Genomic DNA, 27,352 nt, shown 5'->3' on the forward strand with positions numbered 1-27,352 from the left:
GACTTCAAATGTAATTTTGAAGCTGTAAAAAGAGGGGGAATTGGTCAGAGCCATCATAGAAGCACTGGGCATTGCCAGTACAATTCGGAATGTCCTTGAAAAGAAAGAAGCTACTGGTATACTTAGAAGCTGACATCGTACATGCCGGCCAAAAAAAACTACAGCAGTTAATGACAGAAAAATTGTGAATGTTGTCACTGTCTGTTGGTTTTTGTTTTCTTCAAAGCCTTCACAAACAGTCTTCACAGGGCATGAGTGAAGGATTAACAAGCTACTATTCAAATAAGACTTCTAATGCAGAAATAAGGAGGCCATGCCACAAAATGTAAATCATTTTTTGGCAGTAAGAATCGGAAGGCAAGACTGGAATTTGCAAAGAAATACAGTATAGAGGTGAGCTACAAAAGTTCTGGAAACAAGATTAATCTCAACCAAAGTGATGGAAGGATAACCAGAAAGATAAATAAATTCTTTTGAGGATTGTAGCATCATGGCTTTGGCTTGCACGGCAGCATCAACAACAGACTCGCTAATCTTTACAGATGACATAACTCATGACGGTAGCAGTAGAATAATTATGTAAGTCTACAGAAACCTTGTCTGCTAATTTACAGAGAAATGCATCGGAGCTACTGTAATTGGGCAGAACTTCATTATGCAAGACAACGACACAAAATACACTGCAAACACAACAAAGGACATCATCGGGGGGGGGGTGTTTTAAAACATTTGTAATCATCTTCTATTAAGCATTCATTACATCATTATTTAAATGATATGTTGTAAAATATGCATGCAGTGTTTCATAATACTGTTGCAAATAATGCAAAACTGATTACCATTATAGTTTATTAGCATGGAAAGTAATAACGGGATGGAACAGCAATAATTTATGAATGCTTGTTTAGTTAAGGCATACAGAGACCAAGCAGTCGGAATATAATAAATAATTGTTCTCATCTTTCAGGACAGTTAATAACTATACAAACATTTTTGTGTCACCTCACAAGTGTTGACAAACATTAATCGTTCAGCATTTATTTATAAATCATTAACGAATTTCTTATGAATGGATTATAAAAGCGTAATAGTTCATAAATATGAATTTATGGACTTGCTTATCAGGGGGGTCGGTAAAAAACAAATTTTGATTATATTTGAAATGTAATGCAGGACCTTACTATTTAAAGCATACTTTTCAGTTCATTTGTATAGCAATTTGTCAGCGAGGTGACAATGACAATGTCTGAAACATGCGAAAGAAAACTTGAGTTCCTTTTTAAGCTTGGTTTGTCTTATACTTCTCAGAGTGACACTAGATAGAATTATACTAAAAAACACACACACTCACACACACACACACACACACACACACACTTTATTAAGAACACTATACTAGTACCAGATAGGGCCTCACTTTGCTGTAGAAAAAAGACTCAGTTTTTCATAGCATTGAATTCACACAATGTTGAAAACAGTCCTTTGAGATTCTGGTCCATTTTGACATGATTGCATCATGCAATTCCTGCAGATTTTTTTTGGGTATACTGTCATGCTGTGAGTCTCTTATTTTACCACATCCCAAAGGTGTTGTATTGGATTCAGATCTGATGACTGGAACGGCAACAAAAACACTGAGATTGTCATGTTCATAAAACCAATGTAAGGCGATTTTTGCTTTGGGACATGGTGCATTATCATGCATTATCATCCCCCACACCATTATGGTACCTCCACCACCCTGCACTGCTAACACTACTGCAGCCTCAGTTTTCTGTTCTTGGCTGACAAAAATTAATTGAATTGAATTGAACTTCTATTTGTATAGCACTTCTAATAATGAACATTGTCTCAGCAGCTTTACACAGATAATGTGGTAATAAGAATGAATAAGATGTTCTTTATAAGTGTGTCCCTAATGAGCTGGTGGCGACCGTGGCAAAGAAAAATTCCCTGAGATGGCATAAGGAAGGAACCTTGAAAGGAATCAGACTCAACAGCGAACCCATCCTCATCTGGGTGCCACCCAATGTCTATTCATTAGAGTTAAATGATATTGATATTAAATAGTCCAAATCCATTCTCAAAGCTCCTGCGTTACTCCGTAATTTCATGGATTTCAGGCCATTTATGTAAAACCATCTTCAGCTGCACAGAGTGGACTCCAGTCGAAGAGAACAACATCCAGAGGCAGGCTGGGACGAAGCGGGCAGATTTAAAGAGAAGAGCAGGAACACTGCTCACTGGTACCTCAGGAGCATTTTTAACTCGACTGAGAAAAAGAGATTGAGAGATGAGGGGTGACAGGGAGAGAAAGATATGGATTATTCTTATATTCTTATAAGTATCCTTATTTCTTGACATCGCTATAGCAGCATAACTAAAAGTGGGAGACAGAAGGTAACACAGACATGAGGAATCTCTGGGATAAAAGACGGCCCACCACACCACCGTCAACAAACCTACATGAATGCATGAGAATGGGGGGTACGATGGCATCCAGATATACCAGTTAATCAAAGTGGAACCTGATCCAGTTTTCTGCTGTTGTAACCTATCCACTTTAAGGTTTGATGTGTTGTGCATTTTGAGATCTTTTCTGCTCACTGCAATTGTACAGTGTGGTTAGCTGAGCCACTCATGACAGTTTTTCTTAATTGCACCAGTCTGAGTAAATGTTACAAATGATTGTCTGGAAACTTCACACACAATCACTCATAGAAATACTCAAACCAGCCTGTTAACAACAATCATGTCACATTCAATCACATTTTTCCTTTATTCTGGTGGTTGATGTGAACATCACTTGAAGCTGTTGGCCCAAATCTGTATGATTCTATGCATTGCACTGCTGCCACAGGTTTGGTAGATAATTGCATAAATGTGTAGGTGTCCAGTTGTTCCTAATAAAGTGCCCAGTAAATGTAAATCATTACAGTACACAGGTGTAGTACAGTAAAATCAAAGTCAATATTATGTGGCAAAGATTTGTTTATTATAAAGATGGGTCCAACACAGCTGATAGTTGTTCAATAGAAGCAAACCTCTCTGCATCATTGATCATGTTTGCCTTAAAAAGGGAACCACGTACATGACTCCAACTCTTCTATATACTGAATCACTGAAGCAATGTGGCTGTTCTAAAGGCTGACAGCATCATGGAATTCAATAATTAACCAAGATAAACATTACTGTATATTTGAATAATGTTGTACATTGTGCAGTTAGAGGAAATTAAGTTTTGTATTCATTCTGACAAATAACACACACATATACATCTATCTATCTATCTATCTATCTATCTATCTATCTATCTATCTATCTATCTATCTATCTATCTATCTATCTAAATAAAGAGAGAAACACCCAGATACCTACAAATATAGGTATACTGAAGTTTTTACATTTTTATTTAATCGCTGTAGGTTATATGCCTTTTACCAAACACATGTTGAAGAAATTAACTGTCAATAATCACAAAAATTAATAACAAGTATAACAGATCACACACACACACACACACACACACACACACACACACACACGAGTTATCAGAAAATTAGTGCACACTCCTTCAAAAGATTGCATAATACAGATAAATCCATTTGAAAAGAAAGGGAAAAAAAATCTCCAGTGTCCTGAGATGATCAAATTAAAATCAGTCATGAGCATGAGTACTATAAGCTGTGTTTAAAATGATCAAATACTATATATGAAAATGTAAAAAAAGAAAATAATAATATCCTGGAAAACAGAAATAAAGAGGGCAACAATCCCTGTAAACATCTGCTATTAAAATAACCACTTCAGCTGTTGAATGAATTGTTGTTTAAATTCAATCTATAATCAAATGATTTTTATTAGTTTTTCAGTACTGGGCACTAAATAAAGAGTGTACAAAGCAAACGCATTCTGCAAAGTAACATATTGGTGGCTACATTTTACTGCAAGACACTTTTGAGTTCACAAAAGATCATGATATTGTATTTATGTAATGACTTATCATATACAGAAAGCAGTGACCGCACCTACACAAAAAGGTTTTCCTATATTGCACTTTGGTAAAAATTAGAATATTTATATTTGACCAAGGCAGATTTCATTTAACATATCCCAAACCCTAGGAAACGAGAAGCAACATCATTCAGATGTTTAGCCATACCAGTAGAAGAGGCTACATATGTGCAAAAATAAAGCTCATTTAGTAAAAAATTGCAACTCGCCACTTTATCAATACACAAACAAAAAGTAGTGGTGCCTTAAGTAGAACTGTTCCAAAAATCACCCTACGCATGTTTCACAGCTTACACAACTGGTCTCGCTGCTTAGGTTGGTGCATTACTAATGATGCTGTTGGACACGTTACATAAAATTTTTAACGTGCCTCTTATTAATATTACATATAAAATGTTAGTACTTCATGATGGCCAGTTGTAAGGGACAGCAGGACAATTCTGTTGAGTATAAATACACCAAAAAAAATTCTAAAGCCCTCAAAAAAAAAAAAAAAAAAAGACCCTAACCGAATGTAAATAAAATAGAGACATACCAAAATGACTACACTGCACCATCTTATTATGAATTACTGATTCAAGCAGAATACCTCCAGCAGGTTATATTCAGGGACAAAAAAACAATTTTGTAAAAGTTGAATTGTGCCGTAGAAGAGGAAATCTGTACAAACAAGTAGCCGAACACCTAGACTTGAAACAGCTTTTTATATTGATAAAAGCTACAATAACTTTACACAGCTCCTTGTGTGGCAGAATAACGGCTTAAAACTGGCACTCTGGTAAAGGTGCCGAGCTGATGAGTTCAACTGCATGCTAATGACTCATTCTGGACAATAAATACAGTATTTAATAGGAGAAATTCTTCCATTCAAGCACCGACAAGAAAATGCAAAAAAAATAAATTTACTATGCATGAAAAGTCTAACTGCTAATCTGGAAAGAAGAGAGATTTATAATAAAACTGCTGCTGAATTTTGAACTGCACTTTCTTTTGACATACTGAAACATGAAATCATTTCTCTAGTTGCACTGAACTGCATTAGAATAAAATATGGATATTTTTGCTAATTTTAAACTACATACTTGTGATAAGTCTGCTCATTCTCCTATTTTAAGATTGTATTGTTGTTACCATTGTTTTTCGTGTGTCCTGTTCCAAAGAAGCAACAACCAGAGAACACATTTAAATTAACTGAATTAAATGAAAAACATGCTCCGTCCTTTAAAAAGCAGATTCTCCAGCATACAGCTCTAAATCTTTGCTACAACAATAGGATAAAACAACTTTTACCATCCCACTTTTCAATAACACACACAGTCCCATCATGTGTTCAAGGACTTGCTGAGAAATAATGTTAAATAATTAAAACAGGAAAGGAAGAGAGTCTTCTGACTTCAAAGCCTTCCCCACAACCTCTAGGCCATGTTTCCAATTCTGATAAATCTGGAGTGCTACATGCATGTAAGTGGAGTGCATGGAAAACCGCATTCAACATTCAATCATTTACGACATTTACATTAGAAGAAGATGGTGTAAGGAAGGCCCCAAGGAAAAGAAAACACACACACACGCACTGAAAGAAAGAGGGTGCTTGGGGGAGTCAAGCATTGTTTTGTGAAATAATTTTTCTTACAGTGATTTGTTGCTGTTTACAGGTCTATGCCTACTGATCAGGTTGAAGTCTATGAACAGCTGAATGTGTGAGGGCCTGAAGCGCGTGCTGGTGTTAGAAAGGGAGTCCTGGAGCTCTTCTGGTGCAGCAGGGACAGAGGACACTCCTCATGCCTCATAATGGGGTTGTGAAACACAGTCTCCACATGCTGGTATGTCTCAGCAGTGCTGTCATATACTGACAAAGCCAGAAAAAAAAAAAAAAAAAAACACTTTCAAGGCTGAGATAGAAGCTAGAATAAAGTCTTACCCTCCACAGCCCCACTGTGCTTGTGAAGGTTCAAGCACATGCATCAGAACCCCAAAAACAAAGTATATACACAAGAGTATATACACAATATATTGTAAGTATAGAGCTCTTGCTACAAAAACGAAAAGCACCTTCTTTAATATATGATGTGAGAAAGTGATTCGGCGATATCCCTCTGTTGCATTACTTTCCCACCTTTTGATTGATTCAACACGCATGACATCACCCAGCTGCTGGTAGATAAGCCCAAGACATAAATGAACATGGTATAAACCTGTTCACAAAGGCCAGTAAGTAGCAAAGGTAAATACTATAAATAGGGGGTGAAGTTCAACAAAATTTTAATCTCCCAATCTCAACTGCAGCTTCAGCAAGTGTCAGCTGAGACGTGAATGATGCAGTCATGCTGGTTGAGTAAGTGCCTTTGCAAGCTCCATGCATCTCCAGACCTTCATACCAGTGGCACCTCATATCGGGGCACCAACTATCTTGGAGTGAGACACATGGGCAGAGACAGAGGGCTGAAAGGGCTGGCTCACAACTGGTGCACAATGCTATCAGAATGATTGACAGACACTCTGCTATCCTGCGGGAGGCGCTGCCACTGAAAGGTGGTGCTGAGAGAGCCCACGTCCTCCTCCTCATTCTCCTGCTCTTTAGCAAATTCCATGAAAACCTGACACCAAAACAGATACAAAAATGTATTTACTATTTTTTAATAGCAACTAATTAGTGTGATTTAATACACCACTTTGCATTTTGACCAACCTGTTCCAAGGTAGACTGAGAAAAGTTATATTCTTTAAAATTGAAGCTTTGCTTAGCTGCAGAGAAAGAGGGAAGACATTCAAATAAAAATGGTCTTTAAAAACTAAACTCCAATGACAAACACAAAAATCACTATACTCATGCCACTTACCACTCTCTAACTGAGAAAAGGCTTCGGCTAGTGATTTAACATCCTCCATTGGAATTTTATAAACCATCAAGGTGGCAAAACTGCAACACAGAAGAGCAACACAAATATTGAGGCAAGCCAACAAGCAAATACTTCTTTTTCACTCCTGTCTAAAAAGCTCCTAGGTCATCACTTAACTCCTATCCACTTCTAATTGTAATAATACACTACTTTTACACTATCGTGGTCTGACAGACACACACACACACACACACACACACACACACACACACACACACACACACACACACACACACACACACACACACACACACACACACACACACACACACCTTTCTTGGCGTGCAGCATGAGGGAAGATCCTTAGTATTTCCTTGTGTAGTAGTGCCACCTGCTGGAGGCCTGTGAGCTCTTCTTGAAGCTTAATTTCCAAACTGTAACCTCGACCATATTTCCCTTTTAGATGCTGTATGGAACCAATGCACCTACAAAATAGCAACATTACAATCAAACCATACCATTTATTTGACATGGTATTGTTGTTGCCCTTGTCATTTTCCATATCCATGTGGATTTATAAATTTCAGAATAAATAAATTCATAGTACATTTAACATTTTTTGTAGAATAATTGAAGTCAATTATATCATTAAGAAATCAACATTTGTTAATGAGGAAGAACTGTTTCTTTTGGACAGCAACAGTTTTTTGTTAATGGGACAAAGACATATTTAGAATAAGTATTCTTAAACCAGTAATCTTAGTGCATATGAAATATAAATTAAGCATTACTATCTAAAAGTTAAGGAAAGCAAGATCGAACCGTAATTGGCCAGAAACCATGATGGCTACTCGGTCACACACTGCTTCTGCCTCCTCCATGTAGTGCGTTGTCAAGATAGCACCACGCTGTTTGTTTTTAAAGGCAGCGCGCATAGCTCTCCTGGCACAGTCGACAATGGTAAGACAGTACAGTTTTACAAAGTTAGCAAAATTATATAAACTACACACACACACACACACACACACACACACACACACACACACACACACACACATACTATATCCATCCACCAACATTTCTGGATTGATGGAAAATCAATAAAACGCATTAAAATTCATTTTATTAGATGAAACTTATTTTCTAGTGCATAAACATGGTGCAAGCCACAGTTAGAAAACTTCCACTTAAAGTAAATACCACCAAAGTCTAAATGTAGCTTCAAGGGGTCTTACCACATACGCTGCTTAGACTTGGGGTCCATCCCAGACGATGGTTCATCCAGGAGCACAATTTGAGGGTTCCCTAGCATGCTCAGTGCAAAACATAACTGCAAACAAAAAGAACAGACATCATGTAAAAAAAAAGTTATATATTGCATAGTATGGTAATAAAAACAGTAAATTAATTAGTTAATTAAGCATAAATACAAAGTAATTGATTTTTCTGTTGTTTCTTTGGTAATTAATAACTGATGAAAAATTATGTTAGCAATCACAAATGAACAATAACATGAATTTCTGCATTAAAGGTAACTATAATTATTGTAGGTTTCGGTGGTTGATGTTTCTCTCACCTTCCGCTTAAGACCTGCAGACAGACTTTTAGCCTGTTTATGAAGATGATCCTTCAACTCCAGTGCATTAACCACACTAAAAGTTTATATACATACACACACACACACACACACACACACACACACACACACACACACACACACACACATACAGTCATTCAATAATCTAGATAAAAACACTAAAATACAATAAGACTGACCATGTATATATATATACAAAAATGAAAAAAAGAAAAAAAAAACAAAAAAAAAAACAATGTTTAATTAACAAAAAGCCTCATGCCAACTAGTGTCAACATTCAGTGAAGCTCGTTAAATAAATTGCCTGTCAAAAGTTTGGAAAAACCTATTATTTAATCATTTTAGAAAAACTCCTGTTTGTTCCTTTATTTTATTTGTAACAAATTATGTAATTTATTGGATTTGAAGATTTTTGCTCTCAAAATAATGCAAAGAGCTTGGAGTCTTGTATGTTGAAGTTTATTAGCCCCAGTCCAAACAGAACTGCATGGCATTGAAGTTTGGAAGTGAATAACCTGGAATAAGTATCCAAACTACTCTGCTCCAAAACAACCCCAAAGCTTTAAGTTAAGATCTTCTCTCCTGTTCTCAGTCTTACATAGTTTATTCTGCTAAAACCAAAAAGGTCAAATTTGAACTCATCTTTTTCAGTCATTCACTGTCCAATTCTTGTTTAGTTTTGCTTTTGCCTTGTTAACTGCATATAAACAAAAGTAAAGTTGTGTGTGTTTAAAAAACAATAAAATATTAGGCGTTTCCAAATTTATGACATCCGTCGGCCAAAAGTTTGGTATAAAATCAGAAGTACCGTTTAATTATGTTCGGTACATCATTGTTGTGTAAACCCTTAATTGTGGCATAAATCTGGAGGTGTTCCTGTAGGGTTACCCGAGGCCACAATGGGTTTACCTGGGGGCAGTAACCAACATGCTCAAGTGGGTTTTCAACTGGCCTGAACTCTGTGCCATAGTCTCCCATTAAAATCTACAGAAAAAAAAAAAGAAAAACATGTAAATCATTGATGAATTATTAAATGAAATGTCTAGTCTTCTACAGGTACAACAAGCTGAATCTAGTATATTAAAGCAGTGATTCTCAAACAGGTCCAAAGACACTCAAGGATAAAGCATTGCCTGAAAATTCTTTTTTTTTTTTTTTATTTGTTAAAGAAATATAAACGCTACAATTTTGCATGCTATAGATGTTGTGTGTCTATATTTGTTACTTGCATTACAAATGTTTAATCCAAACCTTAATATGTCAAATTAGAATCGTCATCGTTTATTCCTGGAAAGTTCAAGAACAGGAAATGCTCTAGGGCTTTAATAAATAGCCAGAATATTAAAATACTCAGAATATTAATGAGCTGTGAAATTTATTTTACAGTTAAAGGGGTCCCTGACACCAAAAAGTTTAAGAACCTCAGCATTAAAGTAAAATTAAATGCCATGAGCATGATGTTCCACATCAAGCTTAATTGAAAAGGTAAAAAGCCTTTAATGACCTGTTTTGGTAGCAAATTAGAGAGTGACAGAAAGAGGAAGTACATACTTGTCCTGCAGTGGGAGTCGTGTCTCCAGAGAGCATGTGCATGATTGTACTCTTCCCTGCTCCATTAGGTCCCAAAAGCCCCAGGACCTCACCTTCACAAGCCAGGTAGCATTATGTTAAAGAATTTTATACCCATAACGCAGAAAAAATCCCATCTAATTCAAAGAGTGAAAAGACAAAGAAAGTCATGTACCTTTTCGGACACAGAAGGAGATGTTTTTCGCAGCCACTTTTCTCTTTTTACTTAAGGAGAAGCCTTCTTTCTTCACCAAGTACTCCTTTCTCAGGTTACTCACCACCACTACTGGTTTCTAAACACATACAACCAGAATCTTAGCTTTTAGCCTTTGTGTAATACATAGAACAGTATTAGCACACATAACATTGGCAAAGTAACAGCTGCAAATACCGTAAATACCAATTAATTGCCATTGCCATCTTTTCTTCTAAATCAAAAAGTTTGATCAAATGGACTGAAACCATCAGTATAATCTGAACTATTTTAGGAGCTCCCAATGTTACATAATTTTAGTACCTTTGGGGTTTCTTCCCATGGTACAACATACCATTTGTATCACTTCCATTTTTTTAAATAGTCAGGTCTATAAACATGTAAAAATTAGTAGAAAAATCCAATTGATCCAATAAACTTTGGCAATTTATTCTGGTGTTGAAATTGAAATGATTTAGGGAAAAAAATCTTCTATCACCACAGTTGTTTTTCAGGGTGATCTGGACTTGATGTTCCTGAGCTCACCGGTGTGCTTTCTTTTTAAAAATAAATTAAACAACAAAAGACCACATCTGAAATCTTATCTATTTTTGACCAGTTTGTTCCAATTTTTTTAAGATATTTGTTGAGGGAACAATGGCAGATTCGTAATGCACATGCCACTCTGTTCACTGATCAGTAAAATTAAAGAACACACACTGGCCCATGGAATAGCGGAGTAGCCAATTATCTAATGACATTTGTTTAATTTGTTGACATGACTATACATAATTACAATAAAAAATATTCGCTGCCATTTTGATTTATTATCTGAAAAATCTACATTTTTTTTAAATGTTTGTTACTTCAGAAGAATCCAGTTACATACATAATATATATATATATATATATATATATATATATATATATATATATATATATATATATATATATATATATATATATATATATATATATATATATCTCTTAAATGCAAAATTATTAGTAGACTATTTCCAACCTCTTCACAGCACTGACAAGTGAGGGCCTCTCTCACTCGAGCCTTCTCAACCATAACATCCTCATCCTCATTAATATTCTCCTCTGGGTTTCGCTGCACTTTGCCCTTGGCTTTACATGAAATCCTACAGCAAGTACAACAAACCATTGAATAACCATTGAAGCCATTAAATAATCATGCATCCCACACACACACTTTCAAAAAGTACAAAACTGAAATCATAAAATACACATTGTAAATAAATAAAGAGAACCTGCACAGCTGGTCATTTTTCATAGTTTGGCCTCCGTAGCGAATCTCTAACCATCGCAGCAAGAAAAGCAGCAAAACGCACTGGAAATAGGGCTGTGAACACCATACAATATTCAGTGTACAAATGTGTGAGCACATGCGTAAAATATAAATCAAAATATAAGAAACTCACAGCTATAACAGCAATAACGAGATTCTTCCAGAGGAACTCCTCATGAAAAGGTCGTAAGAATGTAGCCTGAAATCAGATACAAACATTTAGACTTCCATCTCATTTCATAAAAACATGATATATTGCTATCTTTTCATGTACTGTCCATAAATGTAAACAGAATAAATTTAACCCACACTTTAGCGGTTTAGAATAGTTTAGCGATTGTGCACCATCCTGAATCTTATTAACAATTTTTTTTTAGCTACATAGGAGCGTTATATTTTTTAAGTACAATTTTTTAAGTATATTTAAATACATTTAAAGGTTGGTGGCAGATGTGGATAGTATCAAATTACAGAAGTTTACCTTTGTAATGCAGTTGAGGCAGCCCATCAAAGGATACAATGGGTTGAAGAAACACAGCACGTTATGCAGGAAACGCGTAAGTCCAGGATTATCATTCACAAAAAACAGCTGGACAATGGAGGCAGAGACTACACAAACCTGATTCAAACACATACAACACGGTCAATTAGTATGGGTTGTATTTCAGAATACTCTACATTGCTCTTTCATTTGTATCTCTTAAACCTGTACACTGCACCATAAAAGCACACTGCCAAAGTATTACATTTTCTAAAAAACTTTGCTTTGGTTGACATTTAGTTCAGTAAAAACCTGTGTGTTGTGTTAATCTCTCACTCTGCAACCTACCATCATAGAGACAACAGAGAAAAAGTCTCTGTTGCTCTGGACTTTAGCAAACATGAAAGATACACAATATGTGAAGAGGATCGTGGCTGGGCAGAAACCAATGAGACAAATAACCTGAAAAAAGACGGAAAGTGAGATGAGACAGAGCATATAAAAATCTTCATGGGTGGTTAAACCAGAGTTATGAAAATATAAAAAAAATTCATGGACACCAGACCATAAGATTCTGTGTTTTATGAACATCCTGTTTCTCATTTAGTCCCCATTTGCTGTTATAATATTTTCCACTCTGCTGGTTAGATGGTCACTAGATTTTTGAGTGTGCTTGTGGAGATTTGTACTGATATAGAGTGAGAAGGTCTGGAGTGCAGTCAGTGTTTCAATTCATCCCAAATGTGTTTAATAGGGTTGAGGTCAGGCCACTCAAGGTCTTTCACTCAAAGCCACAACTGGCATTGCCATTATAGACAGGTTTTGTTCTCAGAGTTCAAGTGAAGGTAAACTTAATTGCTACTGCATACAGAAACATCGTATAGTGATGTGCCTCCACGTTTGTGCAAATACAACCACATATGGCTGGAAAAGTCTGGTGTTCCAATACTTTTGTCATTTCATGAATGCTTTACTCCTCACCACAGCCAAAACATTGCTGTTGGAAATCAGGTCTGTGGAGTGAAAGGCAAACAATGTGCAGGTCATACAGATGAGGATGAGGTAGTAGAAGGGGATATCTACAGCTGCCTGCCCACACCAGTATGCCGACGGCACCAAACCAGAGATCCTCAGTGTCGAACGACACTTTATCTACAGCGGATGGACACACACACACACACACACACACACACACACACACACACACACACACACACACACACACACACACACACACACACACACACACACACACACACACACACACAACGATTTAATCGCTACTCAAGTTAATCAAATTTAGGAACTACAAGCCAAGAGATGCCTATGGGTAAACACTTGAATTTTTAAAACAATGTTTCTTTTAAATATATAGCTAGAAGATATCTGTTCACGCATAAATACCTCTCGATCTCGTGTATGGTCCATTGCAAAATATGCAGGCATTCCAGCTGCCAGCATACCCAGTATCACAGCCTCAATATAAACCAGAGCATAGGATGTTGAATCTGGTATTTGCTATTTGAAAATAAAAATAAACGTTTACAAACTGGATTGCTCGAATATAACTTGCTCTATACTAAAATGCTACAATTAATGATGGCATAGAAATTTAAATCTGACGTAAATGTATGACTCACATAGTCGAAGGTTTGGTCCAGGTGTTTATATGACCAGTACCATTGTAACCTCTGAGAAGGGCGTTGCTCAGAACATTCACTGCCATTGGCAAAGAGTGTACTGTAGTACTGTTAAATGCAATATTGTAACTAAAACCCTAAAACAATAAAGAAAGTGTGACATTACTTGTCAACCGATGTCCAAGACACAAACTTAAAAGTAAAATAAGATAATGCAGCAAAAAAGCATCAAAGGTTTTGAAATTCCACATCATGTTGCTTTTCCAAGAGCCACCATTTAGATGAAAACCCTAATCACATTAATCATGGATAAACAAGCAGTGCCTCACTACTTTACAGCTTTCAGCAACGGAGAATAAAGAGCTTACTTTAAAACTAGTCTTTAGATGGATTACTGTGTGTATGGGATGTATTTAATCAAGCATTTCAGAACATTTGTTTTATCTCAACCCCAAAAACAACCATAACCACTATCAGCAAAATTCTACCTCAAATTAGATCAATATTAAAAAATATTATAAGCAAAAATCAGTATATTGTTGATTTTATAGCATTTGCTCTGCTGACCAAAATTTCAACTTACCTTAATAGAACCCGTTACATTGATGGCAGCACTGTGAGGTGCAGCAGACATGTAGTCTGGTTTCTTCATTATTTCCACCTTAATGTCTTGAGACTCCAAGTTATGAATAAAGCCCGATATATCAGAGTCTATGAGAGAAACACACAAGCAGAAAACAGCTTCAGCCAAAACCCTGCAGTGTGGCATCAATAAATGCAATAGACAAAAGAATCTATTGTAGGTCTCTGCAGAGTTTCCTTTATTGAGAACCAAATAAGTAATTCTGTTAAAGTGTTCATTAACTTCCAGGTATTGAAAAACTGTCAGCAATTAAATGGGGCATATTTATCATTCAATTAACTAAATTATCTGCTTGTTTGCTCAGCCTTTTTAAAATCAATAAACTAAACTGCCATCCAAGAGAGGCAGGCAGACAGACCTGAGGAGTTGAGCACGAGCAGGCTCGTGGCATATTTGTGAGGTGCTTCATGGCTGCGGAGCAAATAAATAGGCTGGAACTGTCTCTCAGGGGAATGGATCCGAATATTCCCCGTAGCCAGTGATAGAACCAGCACTGCAGCTAAAAAGACCAGGAACAGCGTCACACTATTGTATGAGAAAAAGACCAAAAATGGACACGTCAGTATATAATGCAATAGCAATAACACTGTATAAATGAGACCCAGTCAATAATTAAACTCACTTGTATATGATTGGTTTCTTTTCCCTCTGTAAATTAAGCATATGGAGCCAGGCCACGGTGCTAAACTGCTGCCTCCAGAGTGTGTGGCCCGTCACTGCATCATGCCTGCCTTCTGAGAAAGTCAGCAGTCTCTGGTCTACATCATCCAGAGAAGAGGGGTCACCTCCTTCTTCTACCTTCTCCTGGTTAAACACACTGTAGTCTGAAACAGAATGGGCTAAGCTGTCAATTTAGTTTTTTTTGGTCCAATACAGAGGAACATTTTAAAGTATCTGTATACTTCATGTGTGATTGAGTAGGCATGTTTTCATATAATTAACACAACTTAGTTTCTTTTGCATGTGTGCTCTTACATGCCTGTGTCTTCTATTTGGGATTTTACCAGGAAATTAAAATAATAGAAAATTGACTTTTTTTTTTTGCCAAATTCTATTTTTGTTTGTTTTTTTTTTTTGTTTTTTTTTGAGGCATTAGACATTGTGGACTGTGGTTAAACAATCCTATATGAAGCAATCTGAGATGAAATATGTGTTCTGACACCATGTCATTTTAGCCAGCTTTGCTGTTTACAGTAACTATAGTAGCTCTTTTGTAGGATTGGACCAGATGGGCTAAACTTCACTCCCCACATGCATTAATTAGCCATGGCCTTGGATGACCTTTTTTGGGTAACAAAACACAAGATTTGCTCTTTTGTAGATGCTCTGTCCTAGTCATCTAGCCATCACAATTTGTCCACTGTCAAAGTCGCTCAAATCCTAATGCTTGCCCATTTTTCCTGCTTCCAACACATCAACTTCATGAACTGACTATACAAATGGTGCCTAATATATCCCACCCTTTAACAGGTGTAATTATAACAAGACAATATTATTCACTTTACTCATCAGTTCTTCAAATGTTATGGCTGATCAAACAGAAGCTTCAGATTAGTGGGTAAAACTTTTTTGATCAGCCGTCTTACCTGCCTGGTCCACTTCGGCCTCTGCCTCCAAACGCAGAAAGACATCTTCTAAGGTTGTCATGGAAACACCATAGTTAATGATGCCTAAGTCAGATCTACTGTCCAGCTCAGCAAAAAGCCCTATGTGTAAAATATAAAAAAAAAAAAGGTCTTGAGGTTAATCAAACAGGCCATGAAATACAACAAAAATTTACAATGTTAGTTAATGAACTGCCATTTAAGAAAATAATGTTTCCTGTTTCTTTTTTGTGTAGATGTTTTAAAACCCATAACCTGGACTATATTATTAGAAACAGGTTCAATATATAAAAAATATTTCAAATAAAACATGACAAAAATTTGGCCAACCTAAATTATTTTATGTTCTTTTGAAAGGATTTGAAGACCTTAACTATACCAGTAAAATGTATACAGCAAGTCATATAGTATGCAACAGAGGAGCTGGTAGCCAATCACTGAGACAACACACTCCAAAGCAGACAACACACTCTTGCAGACCCAACTAACATCAGATGACAGCCATTTTAAACACCGCGCGTAGTTCTTAATTATGCAACACACTTAATTATGCATCGGATGTCAGCAAATGTATAAGTCATGTACACATTTTGAATGATGAGACACAAAACATGGTTCTTCTAAACCCATTAATCAACACTAGAAAAACTGTTAGATAATCTGTTATTTAGACGAACCATAAGGCAGTGTGCTCTATGACAGACGTTAAAGCAGAAGGTTAACAGAAGCCGAACCTGGAAATGTTTCCATGCTCTCAAAAGGCAATGTGAATGTTAGTTCAGCTTCTTGTTGCCTTGACAACTCCGCCTTCGAAACATGCTGCTTGACCAATGATGCGAGACTGTCTACCTCACAGGTTTCAGTCACAGACATCCTACACAAAGTGAAAATCACATGTTGAGGAAAGGGCACCATCTTGAATTGAACAGTGACAGTTTACTTCCTAAGCACATAAATACACTCTGAAGAGCCAAATAACCACATAACAAAATGGGGAAAAAAACAATATGACTACACTAAATGAGAGTTGATAGATATTTGAAAACAATAGACATTTTTATGTTATTAAAAAAAAAGATCTCATAACCTCCAACAAACGTTTTACACTTTAAAGTATGGATAGAGAATGGGCCAACGAATTCAACCCACATATTTTGCATACCATCTTACATTCTAAAAATAAATATGAAACTCGGTTTTAAGCTTAAACACTGACCTGAGGTGGTAGCCAACACCACATTTGGTTTTGAGGTAGAGTGAAGAACCCACACATTTCAGTTGGCCTTGAGAGATAACTGCCTTACGATCTGTGGAGCCAGAAGAATAAAACGAATATAAAATTTATCCTAAGAGTGAATGTGCATGTGTGTCTATGAATGAGATTGAGGAAACAAGGGACCTGCAAGAATGTCTGCTTCATCCATGTAATGTGTGCTAAGGACAGTAACTCTGCCTGCTCTGCGACTCTTCAGTAATGTCCACACCTGGTGACGAGACACTGGGTCCATACCAGCTGTAGGTTCATCCAGAAGTAGGATCTTCCAGCCCCACACACATACACAAATGGTCAAAGGCTTTCGAATGCATAATCAAAAATTAGTTCAAAAGGGGCTTTTTTTTCTACCTTGGGGTCTCCTAGAATTGCAATCCCCACAGACAGCTTCCTCTTCTGACCTCCACTCAGGTTCTTGGCCTGTGCATCCATAATCTTCTCCAGGTCTAGAGCTTTTAAAACTTTCTTAACCTTTCAAAATTAAGATGTCAAATGTAAATACACTCGCTTAAAAAAAAACAACAACAACATTGTATTTACCCTTTTTTGGGAGCAAGGAGTACAAATATTATGTAATCACAAGGTATAACTAGAAATTAGTAGGTAGTGGCACACTATTTGGTCTAATGTTTGAAGACATCTGACATCACAGCCACATCAACTCTAGCAGCAGTTTGCAACAAACACGTGGGCATTATGTGTGCACACGTCTTTACCTCACTGTCAATGTCACAAGGCAGAATGCCTTTAATAGCTGCAAATATCTTCAGGTGCTCCTCCACAGTCAGCACATCGAAGATAATGTTGAACTGAGGGCAGATCCCCACAAGCTGCTTCATCTCAGCCCCATCTGCTATTTCCGCAACCGGGGAGCCATATATAGTCGCAGAGCCTAAGGTCATAAGAACAAGTCATAGTTTAAAGCTTGTTTCTCCACATATATATGTACACCAATACAACCCAGTCACATTTTTTCAGGTGGTCCTTTCTACAACCACAGACAGTGACCATGAGCATACATTTTAGGTGCACTTTCTTATATACTCAATACAAAAAAGGCTTAAACTATCATAGGACTAATAGAACATCTTTTGAAGGATTTGGATGTATCTAAACTTGTTACAAAATGTGTTACAACCGAGTTATCTAAATTATTCACACCTTCTGTTGGAGGACATATGCCACACAGGATGTTCATGAGTGTAGATTTTCCTGCTCCACTGTGACCCAAAAGAGCCGTAATTTGGCCTTCATAGATGTCAAAGGTCAAACCTAAAACAAAAACAGCATCACAAAGTTTTTTTTACTGACATTCTACTGCTTTTACAGGCAGAAAAAACAAGCCTTATCAAAAGTACATTTCAGTGATCAGCTTTGGCATATTTTGCAAAACAAGCATTAAAAAGGTTGCCAGGGTAATGTGAAGTCTATGCAAAATAAAAGCATTAAACAAATTAGTAAAAACATAAAACAGACTAGAACAACCTCTCAGTGCTTCCACTGTGTTGTCTTTCCCTTTATAGGTTTTACGGATGTTACAGATCCTGAGGGGGATAAAGAATGGAAACGGCATTAAAAAACACCCAGATATCAATCTTAGACAGCGTTACCAAAGATCGCAGCAGTGCATGCAGCCATTGAAAAATATCCCAAATTAGTGAAGGAATTAAATTCTTTAAAAAAATAAAAAGGTGTTAGAATGTAAAATATAACACCAGCATATACACACTTGTTTTCTTACTCCCTTAGTTTTTACTTGATTGTGCTAGATAATGTAAACTTTGATTATCTTATAAAAAAAAACTAACTAGTACCTGATAGCTTCTTTGCCTCTAAACTCAGGAGAAACAGGCTCTACCGATTCATCAGCAGTAGGAGTTCCATTCACCTCTGCCTCATACACAGAGCTTACTTCCACATATCGCTTTCGTCGTCTTGACCAATAAGAAGGCTTCAAGAAGTAAATTATAGAACGTCGCATTCCAAACTCACCTACAAGGAGGAGGAAAATAATGTTGAGATCAGGCTATGTATTTTCATCTTTTTAAAAAATAACAGAAGCCAGCACATTTTATCCGATAAAATATTTATCATTATAACGCTTACTGGCCTATAAAAGCTGCCTTAAAATGCTTTGTAAGACAATAAACTGTAGAAAGGCTGTGATTAATTAGTATTACATTCGGACTTAGTCATTAGTATACAATATACTAGAGAGGCTCATTCTGCCTCAATATTGCTGTTTGAGGTAAAGGACAATTCTAAGGATGCAGCTCAGGAGTCTCACCTGGCAGAACCTGCTCTAGGTAAATGGCAAGAAGCAGATAGAGGACGCAGTCTAAACAAAGCATAAGCAATGGCACATACAGTGGATGAGGGCCATTAGCCAGAGTGGAAAAGACTGCCCCATCCTCCTGCGCCTCCAGATACACCACCTACACACAAAACATTCAGAGATTCTACACACAAGCAGCAAATAAATCCAATATATTTATGGGATTGTACTGTGGTACTGCTATATATTAAACCTGTGTGGGTTAAGCCAGACAAGCGTTATGAAAGTACTTAAGAAACTAACAAATTGTACATGAATTTTCTACTTACATCCACAAACTTAGACCTGAATACAATAAACTGAAGAAATTTACCTGTGCAATACCAATTGAGAATGCACTAGGGGAAAGCAGGCAGAGCATCCACACAGCCAGCTGGGGAAAGTCTCTCATCAGCACAGTAAACAAAGAAAAAGAGCCAAACACCAGGGTCAGCATGGAGCCTGTTGTGCTTGCAAACTTGGGTTTCTTAAACAAAGGGGTCAGCATGAAGGAAAAGAAGATCTGAGGAGAAAGAGACCAAAGTCAGTGTAAACAGAAACAGTAAACATTTGCTTTAAAATTGCTTCAGAAACCCAAATTACCCAGGCAGCACTGGAATGCTACCAGTTAACTGAAAGTGCACAAGTACTATGAGAAAATGAACCTTTTGAAGAGAATGAAACTAAAAGAACCAGAAAATGGCCCATGGTTTGAACCTGGAATGCCTAATAGAGCATTATATGAAAGCAGCATATGGTTAAATATGCAGTCAATCAGCAGGTGCCATTTAAATTAATAATTGTTATAGATACTTTTTCGTCCTGCAATAAGTGCAGATTGAAGAACACTCATTCCCACTTACAGTTGATATTCCATAAAGGAAAATGAGGAGGAAGATAACGAGGAAGTTGCTGTTGGAGAAGAGCGGGGTCCATGTGGCAATAACAGCCATAAGAACAGACATAGTGGTCACCAGGGCAGCGTAGAGAAGACCCCATGAGAGCCTATGCATGAAAAGTACACAAAAGCACACACAAATGATAATTACAAACGCTAACATTTTTCTACCTGCATTCCATTTCACAACATTCCTAGGATGAAATTCTTTTTCATGAGACCTCTAATTACTCTACATGGCCTTGTAAGATAAAGCTTTTTACCAAATTAGAAACTAAAAACCTCATTATTGACATCATTTCAACAGCTATTTGCAGCCTGTTCATCCCCATGCCTACCAGAACGATGTGTCATACAATCCCATCATGCTCATGGTGTCTTTGAGTCGATGCTCTTTCTCAGCTGCTACATTGACAATGAGAAAGGAGACAAATGGTGTAAAGGCCAGCACTAGATAGATGGAGATGAGTGCATGGGGAAACTTCTGGACCTCTACTGAGCCTGGGTGACCCATCATTACCACATGCACATTCAGCTCTCTCCAAGCCGAACGTTTCGTCTGCATCTGCAATGCCATACAAAGTGATTCAAGAAACATGCATTTGTCTCACTTCTACCAACATTTTTATTTATCGGTTTATTTTTTCTTTTGTAAATGGTACTACATATTTATTGACATTAAAGCAGAATAATTAAAAAATATTGAGCTGTCCAAAATATAACACGTGTTGTTAAAAACATGTCATTCCACCAGCAATTCTTACCTGAATGATAGCAGCGTCGATCAGCGATTGTAGACGTATGAACCCAGAGTACCAGTAGTTCGCTGCACGGCAGTTTAAATGATTTGCATAACAGTTTGCTGTGCCAATCAAAACAAATAAATAGAGTACACTATTAAGCATATACAAGTTATTTATTAACAGCACATTTTAATTATAGATTATGAACTAAATCGCTGGGTCTATGCCAATTACACCAAACATATGTAAATGTTTGAAATTATATACAACAATTGTTTTTTTGCATGTAAATTCGATGATATTATTTTAAATATATGAACCAATATACAGTACCTCACAAAAGTGAGTACACCCCTTACATTTCAGTTCTGAAGGGACAATACTATAGAAATGAAACAGATATATTTTAAAGTAGACAATTTGCAGATGTCCTCTAAAAATACCTCAACATACAGCCATTATTGTCAAAATAACCAGCAACAAAAGTGAGAACACCATAATGAACATGTCAAAACTGTGTCCAAAGTGTCTCCTCCATAATGACATCACGGAGCTGCTGGATGTTAGACACACAGCGCTGTTCTCCACCTTCTGCTTGACGATGCCCCACAGGTGTTTCATAGGGTTAGGTCTGGAGACATACTTGGTCACTCAATCATTTTCACCTTCCTCAGCTAGGCAGTTGTCATCTTGGAGGTGGGTTAGGTCATCATTATGTTGGAAACCGCTGTTTAGCCCAGTTTCTGAAGAGAGGGCATCATGTTCTGCTTCTAACAATTCTAATTCTCACATCCTTAGAGAGAGTTCTTTGCCATGAGATGGCATGTTGAACACCCAGCGGTCAGTATAAGAGAATTGTACTAAAAGCGGCATATTTTAAATGCTTTAATACAAGATACACACATTTGCATGGTTCTGTCAAGCAGACGTAAACATGATGAATAGGAAATGTGGCTGCGCATGGTTACACGACGCACAGCTGTTATGATATGTTATGACTTAGGGTGTACTCACTTTTATTTTGACAATAATGGCTGTATGTTGAGTTATTTTCAGAGGACAGTAAATCTGTACTGCTATACAAGCTGCACATTAACTACTTGAAAATATATCCAAGTTTTAATTCTGTTTTTTTTGTCCTTTGAGAAAAACTTTCTTTCGGCTTCTCCCATTAGGGGTCGCCAAAATGGTTGCTGAAATTTGAGGGATGCGCTCACTTTTTTTGAGATACTGTACCAACAATACATGAATCTACTAAAACTGCTATTAGTCATGTTCACACGAATACATACAGTTTGTGGATATAATAATGAATAATTAATTTTCTTTTGGTTCTTACCAATTGACTCAGTGTAGTCACTAGGTAGGGGAACCTGATAGTAAGGAAACCGTAGCTGGTAGGACATTTTATCAAGAAACACCACACCCACGTAGCTAAGTGGCTCATACAGGCTGGCGTTTTCTAGGTCTTCTTCACTAGAGAACATCTCCAATCGATCCTGCATGTCTGTAACCATAAAAGCATCAATTGAATCATGATGTGATGAAACTTTTCATTTTCGCTGGACTACGAGCATTAGAGAAAAAGCATTGAGTGAAGGAATTAAATTACAGGCAAACAGCAGAATTCTACGATTTATTATATGTTCAATAAGCGTAAATAAACGATCATCTAGTTGTGGAGACTCACGTAGCTCTTGTGCCACCTCCTCCATAATCTGACTTGTGACATTAGTTATGGGGGTGTAGCCCAGGCCTTTGAATGACAGGTACTCCTCATCCTCAAGCTCAGTAGTACTGATGCTGTCATAAGAGATATGAGGGTTCAACATGCTGATGAGAATGAGAAGGCCCAAAAGGAGCAGAGGAAGGATCAGCTCCTGCACAAAGAGACAAACAAATTATACTAAACAAAAATAAATAAATAAATAAATAAATAAATAAATACATTTTCTTTTTTAATATATATTGAAACATTTTCACAGAAAAGTCTGACCTATCTAAGCATCTTATATAACAAAGAACAATTGATCAGTGTCAGAATAGGAATTTACAGCTCAGCACTTTAGATCCCCTACCAATGTATAATGTTTGACATATGTGAGCAAATATGACTCATAGCTTTTAAAGTAGTGGAGAGACACTCAATATTCCTGTATACCAACCTCCATAAAAATCAATTTTACTAAGTGGGCATTTACTTGGCAAGACCTTACTCTGGCGAGAGATCTAGCTTTCTACCACTTTACTTCTTTTTAAATAGAACTTATTGTTGGGGGAGGCAAAATATCCTTTTGCACAGTGCTCTATTTATTAAATGTATGCTCAGAAAGAACGATGGTGAATTAAATACAGACCCTGATGTAGTTTCTAGATTCAGAAGAGCCTTGCAAAATCTAGAAATGATTTACCTACAAGATTGCTAGTTGTGTTATCTGCAGTTTCCTGATATGTTCATAAAGCCAGAGGGAAGAGGTGAAAAAGCAGGCATTTTTTTCACTAAACCATCTACACTATATGGACAAAAGTATGCGGACATTCGACCCCCACACTCAAATGTAGTTCTTTCTTCACCTGTTAACACAATGTTAGAAAGAGACAGTTGTGTAGAATGACACTGTGTTGTAGAATTACAATTTCTTTTCGCTTCAAGTAATGGACCCAAACCTGTTCCAGCATGACCATGTCCCTCAAAACAAAGATCCATAATCAAATGTTTGCTAAGGGTGAAGTAGATGTATTTGAGAGGCCTGCACCTAAACTATAATCCTTGAGGTTCAAAAGCACAAATAAGCATACTAGACATGCATCCCATCCCATACATTTTTAGTCACCATCAAACATCCAAATACTCATCCAATTCCCCAAAATACATTAAATGCAGGTCGATTTCTTAGGCCAAAATTTGTAATCACAGCTTAGCAGAAGTGTATTTCTCAAATACACAATACATGTTACACAACATGTTTGTTTCAAATCCTTATCCTTAGATTTGGACTGCACAACAAAGGTCTAATTGTTCATAAGGGGAAAAATCATCTCTGGTCATTATATACACAGTGATCTCATAAAGCAGATGGACAGATTCTGATTACAAATAAATAAGGTCCAAACAGAGATTTTATCCTAGATATTAAAATTAGCCTGTAGTTGAGAAACCAGTGCTTAAATGACAAACATACAAGAATAATGTATTAATTCTATAATAATTCTGATCTAAGAGGAAAAAGAACCAATATATGAACTGACTACAAAGACATTAGGTCTGGACTAGGGGAAACCAGGTGAGTGTGCGCGTGCGCGTGCGTGTGTGTGCGCGCAGGGTGGGTCTGAGATGGTCTGCAGAAGCTGTAGCTCTCCTTCATGACCTGTATCAATGCCCATGGACAGACCAATTTCCCATGCAAATTATGGTAAATAATTTATTCAGCATTTTAACAATGCCTGTTGATCCACAACTCACAATGCCTTTAATAGTGTTGGATGAGCAAATAATCAACTGTGAGTAAACAGAGAAAGGAAATGATTTTATGACAAGCACTTGCTACTTTACAATGTACATTATAAGGAGAAACATGGCTGAACTAATAGTGACAAATGCCTGTTTAGGATATTTTGATGGACTTTGATATTATATCCTGCATATTATAACATGCATAAATTCAAGATTTCAGGAAGAACAGCAATATAGGGATACATCAGAGAATATAGCGTATTTTACGGACTATAAGCCGCTACTCTTTTCCCCACGCCTTAAACCCCGCAGCTTAAACAATGAAGCGGCTAATTCATGGATTTTTCCTGGGTTTCTCCCGGTTTTACAAGCTCCAAGACAAAAAAACTGAGCCCCATAACATTAGACCAATGAAATTATTTATATTAAATCAGCTGCGCTACCACTGAATCGGGCCACACTACATCATAAATATTGATGAGGTTCCTCTGAGGTTTGACCTGCCGCTAGCTCGGACTGTCAACAGGAAATGCGAATCATTCGCCACGCTGAAAACAACCGGGCATGAAAAAAACACACTTCACCTGTGTTCTGAGCTGCACGGCATCGGGAGAAAAGCTTCACCGATGGTGATTTTTAAACGCACGACGATGCCAAAAGAAAAACTCTCGAGGGAAATAGTTGTGAAAGGAAGGTGGAAGACAGTGAACAATGACTTTCTTGGTAGGCTACTGTTTAGATACAAGCCGTGTAACAGACACTGTCTTTCATTAAAGCCTGTGTAAAGTTCATTAGTTTCAACGTAGACTGCGGCTTATAGACAGGTGCGGCTTATTTATGTTCAAAATAAAAATCTTTGTAAAATTCAGTGGGTGCGGCTTATATTTAAGTGCGCTTAATAGTCCAGAAATTACGCTAAGTATTGTTAAGATCAGTAGAGGTTAAATGGGCAATAAAGGTATTTTTGCTCATATTTACCTAAAGTGAGATATTGTATAAATGAAAGCAATATGTTGATGCATTTGTTTCATAGACAGCCACGTCCTTGTCGGTTTACACTATCAATTTAAATCAGTGTGTCTGTTTACTAATTCACATTATACACATGTTAATAGTGTAAGATTTTTCCTAGTGTGAGGTTAAGGAACCCCTGATAAATGTTAGATTAAACCGAATCGATGGATGGATGGATGGATGGATGGATGGATGGATGGATAGATGGATGGATGGAGGGATATAAAAAAAGTATATTTTTATTTTATGTTAAGGTGCAGTTCTCAGATTCCCACCTGACTGCACTATTATAAAGAGTGTATCATAGGGTTCCTTTTTATGTACTTTGTCTACAATCTTGCTGCAGTAACATTTTGCAGCGTTAATTATTTAAATCAAATCAATTCAGTTTTATTTGTATAGCGCTTTTATCAATGGACATTGTCCCAATGCAGCTTTGGAGATAAAGAGGTTATAAAACTCAAATGTATCCGTATATTGCATAGATGTTTAACTCTTGAAAGGATGGCAAGGAAAACTCCCTGAGAAGGTATGAGCAAGAAACCTTGAGAGGATCCAGACTCAAAAAGGAACTCATCCTCCTCTGGGTGGCACCAAATCTCAATTCATTATAAATTTATCATTGTTAAGGTGTATTGTTCAGTGATGGGTCCTTAAATGCTGAACTGTTCATGCAAATTGCAGTCCTACGCCATTGTAGTAGACTCTATCTATCTGAATTAAGGCACCTGTAGACTTTGTTGCTTGGTCCTCCATTTGATGAGGAGGTTTTTGTAGAGGAGGCTCTTGGTTTGCTGCCAGACCCCAGCATCTCTTCTGCTTACAGACCGCATTCTTGCAGCATGCTTTAGCAGGTCGGGACAGGGATAGATCGGTTTAACCTTCTGAAAAAACATAAAGCTGGCAATGAAAATTGTACATTCAAAACACTAAAAAAATACAAGCACTCAAGTGCAAAAAAAAAAAGTAAAGGAAAGTGTGAATTCTTACCTGCGTATGTAATAGTAACCGGAAGTCTCCTTACTTCATAAACCACTTGCCAAACAACCGGTTACGATTTGAAAATGTTGACTTGTTCTAGAAATTATTACTTCTATATAGATATATATTTTTTCAGAACAAAATAATAACTAACCTGAATAAAACTTCATAATCCCGCATAGCATCTAAGCAGTGTCGTTTAAATTATAACCCAAAATATTTTGTCCATACATTATTTGTCGTATCAAAGAGGAAAGGCTCGAGCTGTACATGTTAGTTAGCTGTCATGCTAGCTGGTAAACACAAGCAGCTAAGCATACATAGTAACAGCAAAAACTGCACTCGGTCCTGCGTTCACTCACTCCGTATGAAACGCGTTAATGTCATGTCGCACTTTTAGGACGTTTTTCCCGCTTTAAAGACAAAGCACCTCCACCTGGGATATATCCTTCTTCCGCACACTGTCAATAAAGGCACACACGGACAGTGTATAATATAAAAAAAAACCAAAAGCTCCCCGTCTTCTGTCAGCAGAGAAGCCAAGGCCGGTGACGCTGACCAATCAGAATGCTCGCTCTGTGATGCTAACTAATCAGGACGCGCAGTCTGCAATACTGACCAATCAAAACTCGCCAATTTTCCCTTTTCCCAGTTTATGCCACACATACAGTAGGTGCGTTTCCAGTGCTTTAGAAATCTCGACCCCTGTGTGATATTTTTTATACTCAATAATTAATTATAATACCCATAATGTATCATAAACGTATTTTGGAGTAATACAT

The 27,352-nt window shown here is 37.0% G+C and overlaps 1 protein-coding gene across 1 annotated transcript; it reads right to left on the minus strand.

Annotated features, from left to right (window-relative positions):
* Positions 1 to 3,392: 3,392 nt before the first annotated feature.
* On the minus strand, positions 3,393 to 27,109 carry abca5 (ATP-binding cassette, sub-family A (ABC1), member 5). Its single transcript, XM_046854064.1, is given in 39 exon segments — positions 3,393 to 6,611; positions 6,704 to 6,759; positions 6,855 to 6,934; positions 7,187 to 7,339; positions 7,677 to 7,796; positions 8,090 to 8,184; positions 8,431 to 8,506; positions 9,260 to 9,435; positions 10,003 to 10,094; positions 10,196 to 10,313; positions 11,235 to 11,358; positions 11,488 to 11,579; positions 11,659 to 11,724; positions 12,007 to 12,144; positions 12,355 to 12,468; positions 12,988 to 13,158; positions 13,411 to 13,524; positions 13,643 to 13,783; positions 14,230 to 14,357; positions 14,648 to 14,814; positions 14,912 to 15,113; positions 15,876 to 15,995; positions 16,628 to 16,767; positions 17,110 to 17,200; positions 17,293 to 17,431; positions 17,518 to 17,637; positions 17,883 to 18,058; positions 18,328 to 18,438; positions 18,652 to 18,710; positions 18,981 to 19,158; positions 19,454 to 19,601; positions 19,815 to 20,003; positions 20,344 to 20,485; positions 20,717 to 20,943; positions 21,143 to 21,240; positions 22,461 to 22,628; positions 22,812 to 23,001; positions 26,318 to 26,489; positions 26,580 to 27,109. Coding segments are annotated over 38 exon segments (5,028 nt in total). The 5' UTR covers positions 26,486 to 26,489; positions 26,580 to 27,109; the 3' UTR covers positions 3,393 to 6,470.
* Positions 27,110 to 27,352: the final 243 nt, after the last annotated feature.

This window comes from Silurus meridionalis, chromosome 7 (genome assembly GCF_014805685.1).
Source record: "Silurus meridionalis isolate SWU-2019-XX chromosome 7, ASM1480568v1, whole genome shotgun sequence".
Lineage (NCBI taxonomy): Eukaryota > Metazoa > Chordata > Actinopteri > Siluriformes > Siluridae > Silurus > Silurus meridionalis.